Raw genomic sequence first — 12,043 nt, 5'->3', positions numbered from 1 at the left:
TAGAGACTGGGAGGGAGGAAAACCAGGGGAAGCATTAAGGAAACCAATGAAGAAAGGTCAACAAGTCAAATATTTTTTGAGGAGGTAAGATAAAAACCGAGAAAGTGTCGCTTAGATTTATCCATAGGGTAATCACCAGTGACCTTTGGCAGGGGCAGTCTCAGAGGAACGGTTGAGGCCAAACTTGGTCACAGTTGGCTGAGCAGAAAGGAATGCTGGGCTAGGAACAGCTGGAGCAAAGCAAGGGTGCTACTTCCTCTTTGCCCTTTTAACTGGTAAGTGTCCAGGGATAGGAGTAGAGTTTGGAGATGGAGCGGTCTGTATCCCAATCAGGCTGAATGGTGCAGCCGTCTGATTGCTAGTGGCCAATCCTTTCCTAGAGCCCTCTTGATTGACAGAGTCGCACGCCAAAGACTGAGCGTAGAACCGGAGGCCACTAGTAACAAGGGGGCGGAATTTCAGGGCAGTAACCCGGAACGGTTTGGGACTCGATTTCCATTGTGAGGCTGGACCTAGGGCGGGCCCTCAGCCAGAATGGCACTACGCCTCAGGCCAATGGATGAGCTTCATTTAACGAGCGCCACCCGCGCCAGCCAATGGTTTAGGGCCGCGGGCGGGCGAAGTTGGTGGGAGGGGAATCAATGAAGCATCTTTTTTTTTTTTTTTTTTTTTTTTTTGTCACCCCGCCCCCCCCCACCTCTGAGGCGACCGTGGGGAGGTACTGCCAGGGTCTCAGGTGAGCGTTTGTGTCCCTGAGGAGGCTGCGAGGGAGGGGACGGCTCCGCGGACGGTTGGTGCCAGCTAGGTCAGTGTTAGGACTCTGTCTCCCGCTGCCGCAACGGATCTGGCTCCGTAGCTAGCAGGCTACGTTACTCAAGAGAAATAGCAGTCGCAGCTGCCGCCTGACCTGAGAGGGTAGGGAGGGGCCCAAGCCGCTGCAAAAAGGCTGCTAAAGTTCCCAGGCGCCCTGGGACTCTGATTTGCGGAGAGAGGACTCTCTTCCAGGTTGCCTCACGTCCCAGCAGGTGCAGCTGTTGGCTGTGGCCTAGTCAGGTGCGCGCCCCCAGCTCCTAGGTGGCCTCCTGGGAATTCAGCCTTCCTGCATGCTCCCGAGGGGCTGTACCAGAGCGGCCCCAAAGGAAGAGGTGAGGAGTGAGAGGTACTTTATTAATATGGTAACAGGCGACACTTGAGTAAACTTTAATCATTTATCTACCACGAGTTATAGAGAAGAGCATCCTATTCGGCAGGGCGATGAATTTCCTCTAAGAAGATGGTGGCGAGGGTAGGGCTTGGAGTTGGTGGGAAGAGGGAGAGCACACTTCAGAGAGGATTGGGAGGGGGGTGGGGGAAAGTTTTTAGATTTTGTGATGTTTTTCTTCTTGAACAGCCTAATGAGTTTACCTAAAAAATGTTTTGGACCCAGAGTTTACTACATGATTTTCCTCAGACTTCTTGATTCCGTCTTATCATGCAATATTTAGGAACGTCGTTCTCAAGTGTTAGTCCTTGAAAAAAAAAATTGCTCAGATATATTATGCCATTGGTGGTACATCACAAGGATTATGTAAGTGAACTACTTATACTTTCCAACCAGTAAAAGAATGACTGTGGGTGGAGTTTCAGGAAAATGGCTCTTCTCTGTGTTTGGGCATGGAAGAACTATGAATTTTTAGAGGTTGCAACTTCTGAATTCTCCTCTGTAAAGGTGAATAAGACAACCAATATAAAAGTGATAGTATTTGACATCTAAAATGGCATCTTTTCATAATTGATGAGGTTTTAGAGCCTCAGCACTAAAAATGTGTGCCTGGCACATAGTAGGAGCTCAGTAAATACTTGAGTGAATTATTGGGTAATTAATGATGAAAACCCAAGCTGAGTACCAAAATGTAGAGGAGAAGACGGAAAAAAAGAAATTCCTAGAAACATACCTTAACTTCTACTCATGTCAACGTAGCTACCAAGTTTCAATTCAGGGTTACTTTGATTTGGCTACCGTCTTAACATTTACCTGTGATTTTCATACAATTAAGTCATGACTGAGGGGAAATCTAAGATACATTTCCATGTCAATTTCAGTGAGGTTACAAATGGGTATTAAAGTGCATTTTGTCAATGAAATAGTTCAACAGTTTAGCATAGAATAGTGAGGCACAGAGGGATATCACCTCTGTAGGACAGAGATGCAGAATTACAAATTGTTGGGAGAAACAGGATATGTAAACAACAACAGCTGCTGCCAAAATGTTAAGAGTATATTGAATCAAGCATAGTTTTAAAAGGATTTTTATTTCTGTCATTACAAAATTGATCTCACATCTCATATTCTAAGAGCAGCAAAATCTAATGATGGATTTCTGCCTAAATTAGAATTCTCTTGACAACTGTAATCATTGTTTATTATTTTATTATGTACTACATTTTTTATATTATAGTTTGTATATTATTACAGTAACATTACCTCCATATAAAAGGTATACTGCTTGAATTTCAAAAATCCTCACAGATATATTTGTCTCTTATAGTAAGTTTTTCTTTTTTCTTGAAGCAAAGGATGGGGTCTTACAGTTCAGCATTAAAGATTTGTTGACATTTGGCCCCAAACTAGTTTTCCAACTTTGATTCCTTGTACTTCTGTCCCTCTTTAGGGACAAATCAAATGCTAATTCCTTCTCACAACCTTCCTTGATCCTACCAAAAATTTCTCCTTCTCAACACCCAGGGTATTTTGTTAGTACTTCTCTTCTTGTACTTTTCATACACTCTCATTATTTATCCAGTAAAGAAATATTCACTTACTGTGTCCAGACTGACTATACTAGGAAATAGATAATAGCTGATGTTTGTTCAGGGCTTACTATATCTTAGGTGTTAATACATTTCTTGATTGAATTATCTCATCTAATCCTCAAAACATCATGTTATTTTATTTTTCTCCTATTTATAGATGAGAAAATAAGAAGGCTAAGTAATTTGCTTAAGATGACAGAGCTTCTAAGCGGTGGAATTAATATACAGGTTTAGGTAGTCTGTATTCAGAACTTTTAGTTTATAGTCTCCATTATAATTTTTCTTGTAAATTTTTATGCATATGTATTTTACAGGTTTTACTTAAGTCATAAATTATTTGATAGAAATAATACATTCATCTTCAATCCCGTATTGCTCCTAGTATAAAGTAAGGGATTATAACAGCCTGATGGTGGAAGCATGTAGCACAGACATTAGATGTAGACTAATGGGAACATGAAGGTGCTGAGGATGAGTAGTCACTGGCCAGACAAAAGAGCAGAGACCATGGGAATTGGGAGGATGTGCCAAAGGAATACATTTATGATAGTCCTCAGGGGTCATAAAGCTAGAACTGGGCTGTCCAGTACCATAGCCAATAGCCACATATTGTGGCTAGTCCATAATACCCACATGATTTTGAAGGCTTAGTAGGGGGAAAAAAGTGTGAAATACCTCAGTTACTTTTTGTATTGATTACATGTTGAAAAAATAATAAATTTTGGTATGTTAGGTTAAATAAAATATATGACAAATTTTACCTGTTTCTCTTTACATTTTAATGTGGCTGTTAGAGGATTTAAAATTATATATGTGAGTCTCGTTGTATTTGTATTAGACAGCACTAATCTAGAATTCAAGGAATTTTAGAATGTTTGATACTGTGTGTGCCCACTCTTGACATATATATTGGAGAGGCTGAGTTGAGAAAGAATGTTCGGGGTTGGTATTGGAGGTGACACTTAAAGCTGGCAAAGGTAGATATGAAGATATCATAAGTAGGACTCAGGATTTGTAATAGAGAGGAAGAGTAAATTTACCTCCTAAGTGTATGCAAAGACTTTGAAAGGTTTCAAGCACTCAGTACATGTTTGTTGAATGAAGCATTGTGTCTTAATTACTCAGTACTTATGTACTCCTAATTCAATCATAGTTCTTTCTAATAAAGATATGGATAGATATCTAATGACATTCTACATATAAGAAAGTTTGATTTGCTAAAGGGAGCAATCCTCTTCTACTTAAGTTTGAATTGACTTAGCTTGTATTCCTTTGATGTGTTTCCAACAGACAGAAGAGTGAAATTGGTCCTTACTATTAGTTATATTTCTATCTGATATATTCTACTTAGCATATTTTTCCCATAGAGGCCAACTTTGTTTATGTTGTAAATTTTGTAGCGGATGAGGCTTTAATCTCTGAAGGGAAATTTCTTAGCAGCTACAGCATTTGTAGTCCATCTTGCCTCTCTGTACCCATTTGAGCAAGTAAACTTTTTTGTTTGTTTATTAAATACATTTTTACTAAAGTATAATTTTTTTTATATAATGATTTTTATTTTTTTCCATTATAGCTGGTTTACAGTGTTCTGTCAATTTTCTACTGTACAGCATGGTGACCCAGTTACACATACATATATAGATTCTTTTTTCTCACGTTATCATGCTTCATTGTAAGTGACTAGATATAGTTCCCAGTACTATACAGCAGGATCTCATTGCTTATCCATTCCAAAGGCAATAGTTTGCATCCACTAACCTCAAATTCCCAATCCATCCCACTCCCTCCCCTCCCCCTCGGCCACCACAAGTCTATTCTCCAAGTCCATGATTTTCTTTTCTGTGGAAAGGTTCATTTGTGCCATATATTAGATTCCAGATAGAAATGATATCATATGGTGTTTGTCTTTCTCTTTCTGACTGACTTCACTCAGGATGAGAGTCTCTAGTTCCATCCATGTTGCTGCAAATGGCATTGTTTTGTTCTTTTTTATGGCTGAGTAGTATTCCATTGTGTATATATACCATATCTTCCTAAGCCAGTCATCTGTCGATGCACATTTAGGTTGTTCTCATGTCTTGGCTATGATGAACAGTGCTGCAATGAACATGCGGGTGCATGTGTCTTTTTCAAGGAAAGTTTTGTCCAGATATATGGCCAAGAGTGGGATTGTCAGGTCATATGGTAGTTCTATGTATAGTTTTCTTTCTTTTTTTTTTTTTTTTTGTCTTTTTGCTATTTCTTTGGGGCTGCTCCCACGGCATATGGAGGTTCCCAGGCTAGGGGTCGAATCGGAGCCGTAGCCACTAGCCTACACCAGAGCCACAGCAACGCGGGATCCGAGCCGCGTCTGCAATCTACACCACAGCTCACGGCAACGCCGGATCGTTAACCCACTGAGCAAGGGCAGGGACCGAACCCACAACCTCATGGTTCCTAGTCGGATTCGCCAACCACTGCGCCACGACGGGAACTCCTATGTATAGTTTTCTAAGGTATCTCCATATTGCTTTCCGTAGTGGTTGTACCAATTTACATTCCCACTAACAGTGCAGGAGGGTTCCCTTTTCTCCACACCCCTCCAGCATTTGTTATTTCTGTACTTATAAATGATGGCCATTCTGACTGGTGTGAGGTGGTATCTCCTAGTTTTGATTTGTATTTCTCTAATCAGTGATGTTGAGTATTTTTTCATGTGCTTGTTGGCCATCCGTATATCTTCTTTGGAGAAATGTCTATTCGGGTCTTTTGCCCATTTTTCAATTGGGTTGTTGGCCTTTTTGCTGTTGAGTTGTGTAAGTTGTTTGTATATTTTAGAGATTAAGCCCTTGTCAGTTGCATCATTTGAAATTATTTTTTCCCATTCTGTAAGTTGTCTTTTTGTTTTCTTTTTAGTTATCTTGCTGTGCAAATTTTTTGGATTTTTTAATTTAATTAATTTATTTTTTGTCTTTTGTCTTTTTGGGGCTGTACATGTGGCATGTGAAGTCTCCCAGGCTGGGGATCAAATAAGAGCTACAGCTGCCAGCCTATGCCACAGCCACAGCAGTGTGGGATCTAAGCCACCTCTTCAACCTACACCTCAGCAAATGGCAATGCTGAATCCTTTACCCACTGAATGAGGCGAGGGATTGAACCCGCAACCTCATGAATACTAGTCGAGTTCGTTAACCACTGAGCCATGACAGGAACTCCCTGTTTGATTTAAAAAAAAAATTTTTTTGTGGGGGGGCTCTTTAGGGCTGCACCTGCGGTATATGGAGGTTCCCAGGCTAGGGGTCCAATCAGAGCTACAGCTGCTGGCTTACACTGCAGCCACAGCAATGAAGGATCTGAGCTGCATCTGCAACATACACCACAGCTCACAGCAACGCCAGATCCTTAACCCATTGAGCGAAGCCAGGGCTCTAACCTACAACCTCATGGTTCCTAGTTGGATTTGTTTCTGCTGCGCCACGATGGGAGCTCCAAAATTTTTTTGTTTTGTTTTGTTTTTGTTTTGTCTTTTATCTTTTTAGGTCTGCGCCCGCAGCATATGGAATTTCCCAGTCTAGAGGTCCAATCGGAACTCTAGCCACCGGCCTGCACCAGAGCCACAGCAATGCCAGATCCAAGCTGCGTCTACGAACTACACCACAGCTCGTGGCAAATCTGGATCCTTAACCCACTGAGTGAGGCCAGGGATCAAACCCATAACCTTATGGTTCCTAATCCAACTCGTTTCTGCTGCGTGACAACAGGAACTCCCTCTAAATTTTTTTAAAATTGTAATTAGTGATCTTTAACTAGTTAATTAGTTTGGGAAAAATCCTTGCCTCTTTTATGTTATCCTTTTTTTAAAAAAAAATTAATTAATTAATTTTTTTGTCTTTTCTGGGACCACACCCACAGCATATGGAGGCTCCCAGGCTAGGGGTCCAATCGGAGCTATAGCTGCCGGCCTACCACTGCCACAGCAACGCCAGATCTGAGCCGTGTTTGTGACCTACACTACAGCTCAAGGCAACACCGGATCCTTAAACCACTGAGCAAGGCCAGGGATGGAACCCGCAACCTCATGGTTCCTAGTTGGATTCTTTAACCACTGAGCCACGATGAGAACTCCATGTTATCCTTTTAATTCTATCATATCCTTAAAATAATTTCATTGTTTCAGAAACTTTTATTTCAAGCTTAGGAGTTCTTTGTAGATTTAACCTAAATATGGATTTTAATTTGATAAATAGTAAGGTATAAGTAGTTGTCATTTCTCTGATCAGATTACATTGTCTCGAATTTGTTTCTGAATTTTATGACTTTGTAGCCCAGCCTTTCAGTGTTCCTCTAAAATTATTTCACGGGGTCTAATTTTTTTTTTGCTTTTTGACATTCCAAACTCGTCACTTTAGCAGGTTTTTTCATTTATTCATTCAAAAAGTGTTTATGGTATGTTTGCCATGTGCCAAAATCTCTGCTAGGCTCTGAGGACATAATGGTGAGCAGAAATGTTGCTGTCCTCATGAGACTTCTAGTAAAATGGGAACGAGACACTTTTGGCTGTATATGAGCAAGCATGTAACATTTAGGTGAGGAAAAGGAGTCATTTGACTCCTTGTCAGGAAGGGCTTCAGCAGGAACAGATGTCTAATCTGCAAGCAGAAAGATACGGAGGAATTAAGTAGCCCAGGCAGGGAGCAATCCATTTCCTACCACTTCCTAGGCAGAAGGAACAGTGTGTGCAAAGGACCTATAGTGGGCAAGGAGATTGACAAGAATGGGTGACTGAAAAAAGGCCTTTGTAGTTAGAGTGGATGAATTAGGGAGAATAGAGAAGAAGTAGGGAGTGGGTCAAGAGTGAATGCTGGCAATTAGTTTGGAACCATTACAACAGCCTTGGTGAAAGAAAATGGTAGCTTAGACTGAGGTAGTGCTGGTGGAGACAGAAATATAGCATTTTGAGCCATATTTAGAGGTTTTTTTTTAAATTATATAGTTTATTGGGTTGAAGTACATTGCAGAAGTTGCAGGTTGATTGATTTTTACTGTTTTCTCTCTAGGAATCATCCAGCCTGCCTGTGCTACTAGGCGAACGGAAAACATTTAAAGAAAGTGCTAATGAAGGATTATCCCTGATTTTTGTACTTTGTAATACTCCTCAATTTTTTTTTCACATCTTCTTTTACTGTAAAAACTACATTTAAGTTAGAAAAATGAAGCAGTTGAAAAGGAAAAGGAAGAGCAATTTTAGTGTACAAGAAACTCAGACCCTTTTGAAAGAAATTACAAAAAGGAAAGAAGTTATTTTTTCCAAGCAGCTCAATACAACAATTAATGTGATGAAGCGAATGGCTTGGGAGGAGATTGCACAGTGTGTGAATGCTGTAGGAGAAGGAGAACAGAGAACAGGGACAGAAGTGAAAAGAAGGTACCTTGACTGGCGAGCGCTTATGAAGAGAAAGAGGATGAAGGCAAACATTAAGCTGGTTGGTTCAGGGTTTCCCCTTCCCACGTCTGATTTAGATGACTCTCTCACTGAAGAGATAGATGAAAAGATTGGATTCCGAAATGATACAAATTTTGATTGGCAAAATGTGGCAGATTTCAGGGATGCAGGTGGATCTTTAACTGAAGTCAAAGTGGAAGAGGAAGAAAGAGATCCCCAGAGTCCTGAAGTAAGTATTAGCCTTTGTGAACTCTATTCTTCATTTCTGATGTGGGAGTTTATCATAGATGAGGAACAGTAAAGAAATTCCCAGATTTTCAAGCTAACTTAAAAATAGTAAATAATAGAGTCATTCTATTTTTTTTTCCTTCTTAATATTGTCGGTCTCTTCTCACCTAAAAATACTTATCTTAATTATATAAATGATTTCGGGTAATTCATTGTAAATATTTTTCAGAATTCAAAGTAAATGGTTTTGTGTGCTCAAGCCACATAAAAAGCTTTTAAGAAATGTTTAGACAAATTAACAACCATGGAATAGAAATAAATACCGAGAACTACTTTTCTCTTTTCTTTTAGTTTGAAATTGAAGAGGAAGAAGAAATGTTGTCATCAGTCATACCAGATTCCAGGAGGGAAAATGAACTTCCTGATTTCCCCCACATTGATGAGTTTTTTACTCTGAACTCAACCCCATCTAGGTCTGCATTTGATGAACCCCATTTACTTGTAAACATAGAGAAACAGAAACTAGAGTTGGAAAAACGACGGCTTGATATTGAGGCTGAAAGACTACAGGTAGAAAAGGAACGCCTACAGATTGAGAAAGAGAGGCTGCGACATTTAGACATGGAGCATGAGCGGCTTCAGCTGGAGAAGGAGCGGCTGCAGATTGAAAGAGAGAAGTTGAGGTTACAGATAGTCAACTCAGAGAAACCATCTTTGGAAAATGAACTTGGTCAAGGAGAAAAGTCCATACATCAGCCACCAGATATAGAAACAGAGAAGTTAAAACTTGAGAGAGAACGCTTGCAACTAGAAAAAGATAGGCTGCAATTTTTGAAATTTGAATCAGAGAAGCTGCAGATTGAAAAGGAACGCTTACAAGTAGAGAAAGAGAGACTACGCATTCAGAAGGAGGGACACTTGCAGTGATTTATTTAGGTCTCCATTTATCAAATGTTTGTAAACCATAGGTTTAGGTAATATAAAAATGGTTGTAGGATTAGCCATATTGTTGGGTTTTTTTTTTTTTTTTTTTCCCTGTTTAATGTCAGTGTTTTCATTAGGAAAAAGAGAGTTATTTGTGGGTATTTGTATGCTTAAGTGGTATATGATATAGAAACTTTGTGCTCTAACATAAACAGTATAGCACAAACCATTGTTAGTAAAATTACATAATGTCTTGTATAATCTGTGCATTCCAAGTTTGCAGTTATGTCTGTGTAAAATTCTATCTCAGTAGTTCTCAACTGGGGATGATTTTGGCCCCCCAAAGACATTTGGCAGTGTCTGGTGATATTTCTGGTTGTCTGAACTGGGAAGTGGTACATGTTACTACTGGCATGCAGTGGATAGAGGCCAGGGATGCCTATGTCCTGTAGTGCACTGGACAGCCCCCCAAAATATGAATGATCCAGCCAAAAATATCAGTATTGCTGCAGTTGAGAAATCTTGTCCTAGCTTGACTGAACACCTCGTTAGTGTTATTTCAGAGTGTTAAAACCTCAGATATTTATGTAGGAGTTGCTTAAATGTCCCAAAACTTTAACTAAGAAACATTACTCTTGTAGTATATTGAACATAGGAAGTAATATTATAGATATTTAATTCCCATGTTTCCTTCTATAAATAACCTGAGATTCAGAAAACAGTATGGGGAACATCCAAATATAGATTATCCAAAGTGGGTCACTTTGAAAAGCAGTTCATTCGTCTAGCTATTGATGCTTTAGAAGCAACACATACTTTTTAAGCTTTAGTTCTACTTTCTTCTTTGAATCCATTGTCTTAGTTTAGATATAAAAATTGTCATTTCAATCATGTACTGAAACCTTAATGTAAATGACTGGTTGAAACTAGTAAAAATGGTACCAATTTAAAAATGGTACCAGTAGTCAATGACCCCGAACTCAATGAGTGGTAATTTGATTTTTAAAATAGATAATAGCTATTTGGAACTGGGTGTGGGGGTGGAGGGAGGATGTCCTCTGTAACCAATAGTGATGATGATGATGATGGAATAATGCTAGTAGCTCTGTGCTGTGAGTTAGGGAAGCACTTAATGCACACTATCTGACCTGATCTGTAGAACAAGTCTTGAGAGTGGTATCTCTTCTTCCTGAGTCCAAGGCTTAGAGAATTCACACAGTGAGTAAGTGGCTGATTTCATACATTGTGGTGTATTTTGTCTTTGCCCTTCCCTGAGCAACGGAGTTTGTATCTTTAGTCCCTTTGGTATTTATTCTGAGACCAAGGGTTTACTTAATCTGATGATTTGCCTTCAGTCCCCTGAAGGTGCTTTTTCCACAATCCAGGTGATTCTAATGCACATTGAAGTTGAGAATCATTGCACGAGATCACTTTGTATTTTCCCATTTCCAGGGCTGACATGAAGCCTTAGTACATCTCTTCTATTGACAATACTACCTTGATTCTGCATTTGTTCCTTGTTACCTTAAGAATGTCTTGATTTTAAGTATGGGTATATAAGGAAAAAATATACTCCTGCTTAGTTACCTTGACTTTGAAATAGTGCTATTTTTCTATAACTGAAATTAATGTTTCTGACCTTAGAAATAAAATTTGCCTATGCTAACTATGTGAACATTTATCATTTCCAGTGATGCTCAGTGCTATGGGGGTTGAGGTTACCAAGCCTGGAAATGAGTTTTATTATGGTAAGTAGGGGAAAGGGGCCTAACATTTGTGTTAGGCATTGTACTATGTGTTTTTCGTATTTTATTTGTTCATCCTTGAGCTAAGTCATATTAGCCCTACTTTCACAAGAAATAGTACCTCATCACTTTAATTAACGTAATACCTGAAAAATAATGTATCAAGTATCAAGATTTTAATGTAAGAGCTTTAAGGAGAAAGGAGTATCGAAAGTTTGTGGTATAGTTGTAAGAATTGTAGCTTTGCCACTTTCTACTTGTAAAAGTCATTTAACATGCTGTGATTTGGTTTCCTCATTTGTAAAATGAGCATAATGATATCTGCTCTACCTATGCTTCATAGTTTCTTTTTTTTAATTGTTAATAAAATGGTATGTAAACTATAAAATGCTACTTGAAAGGCAAGTTGATATTAGTGTTATATTTAAGATCAATGATTTTAATTTCCTAGACTTAAGTATGAAGATAGCCAATATTATTTATGAATGGAGAATTCTTAAGTTCTTAGAAATGATCTGTCCATTTTATATAACCTTTTCTCTCTTTTCATTTTTCTACGTCTTCATGCTTTGTCACTTCTATCCTGAAAACAGATTGTAGTGCTTCCAGAATATTTTAAATTGGTAGCTACCTTTCCTACCTCTCTTTAACTTTTGTTTTGTTTTGTACTTAAAAGTTATTTTCATGAGGTTGCTCTACATTTGCTTTAACATTATACTCCCCCTAAATTTTAATTTTAAAAATACAGTTGACTCTTGAGCAGTGTAGGAGTTAGAGGCACCCATCCTCATCACCCCACCCTCAGCTGAAAATCTGCATGTAACTTTTGACTCTCTTAAAACTGAACTACTAATAGCTGACTCTTGACTAGAAGCCTTATAGACAAACAGTCCAATAACACATATTTTATATATGTGTTATATTCTGTTAC

At 39.0% G+C, this 12,043-nt stretch overlaps 2 protein-coding genes across 8 annotated transcripts in view; one reads left to right on the top strand and one right to left on the bottom strand.

Moving 5' to 3' along the window:
• AASDHPPT (aminoadipate-semialdehyde dehydrogenase-phosphopantetheinyl transferase) overlaps positions 1-284 on the bottom strand; it is a 108,206-nt gene extending 107,922 nt beyond the window's left edge. For 4 of the 5 annotated variants that reach the window (XM_084975926.1, XM_084975927.1, XM_084975922.1 and 1 more), the window contains exon 1: positions 144-284. The gene's annotated coding sequence lies outside the window, so the exon portion shown is untranslated. Of the gene's footprint in view, positions 1-136 lie in introns of all 5 variants that reach the window. The other variant, XM_084975923.1, reaches the window with a different exon arrangement.
• A 393-nt stretch (positions 285-677) lies between these two features.
• On the top strand, positions 678-11,500 carry MSANTD4 (Myb/SANT DNA binding domain containing 4 with coiled-coils). Of its 3 annotated transcripts, none has more exons than XM_005667291.4 (3): positions 678-736; positions 7,830-8,444; positions 8,795-11,500. In XM_005667291.4, the coding sequence occupies exons 2-3, from the start codon at positions 7,983-7,985 to the stop codon at positions 9,368-9,370; spliced, it is 1,038 nt and encodes a 345-aa protein (XP_005667348.1). In that variant the 5' UTR covers positions 678-736; positions 7,830-7,982; the 3' UTR covers positions 9,371-11,500. The 3 variants fall into 3 exon arrangements, with proteins under 3 accessions (XP_005667348.1, XP_020918390.1, XP_084832047.1); XM_021062731.2 differs by having other exon boundaries at positions 678-805; XM_084975921.1 differs by having other exon boundaries at positions 678-1,145.
• Positions 11,501-12,043: the final 543 nt, after the last annotated feature.

The sequence above is a fragment of the Sus scrofa genome, chromosome 9, assembly GCF_054392235.1.
Source record: "Sus scrofa isolate SSC_HxYL_T2T_F1_AM1 chromosome 9, Sscrofa_HxYL_maternal_Yorkshire_Landrace_v2.0, whole genome shotgun sequence".
Lineage (NCBI taxonomy): Eukaryota > Metazoa > Chordata > Mammalia > Artiodactyla > Suidae > Sus > Sus scrofa.
Note: the sequence above shows the minus strand (reverse complement) of the source record. Positions and strands in the feature narration are given on the sequence as shown.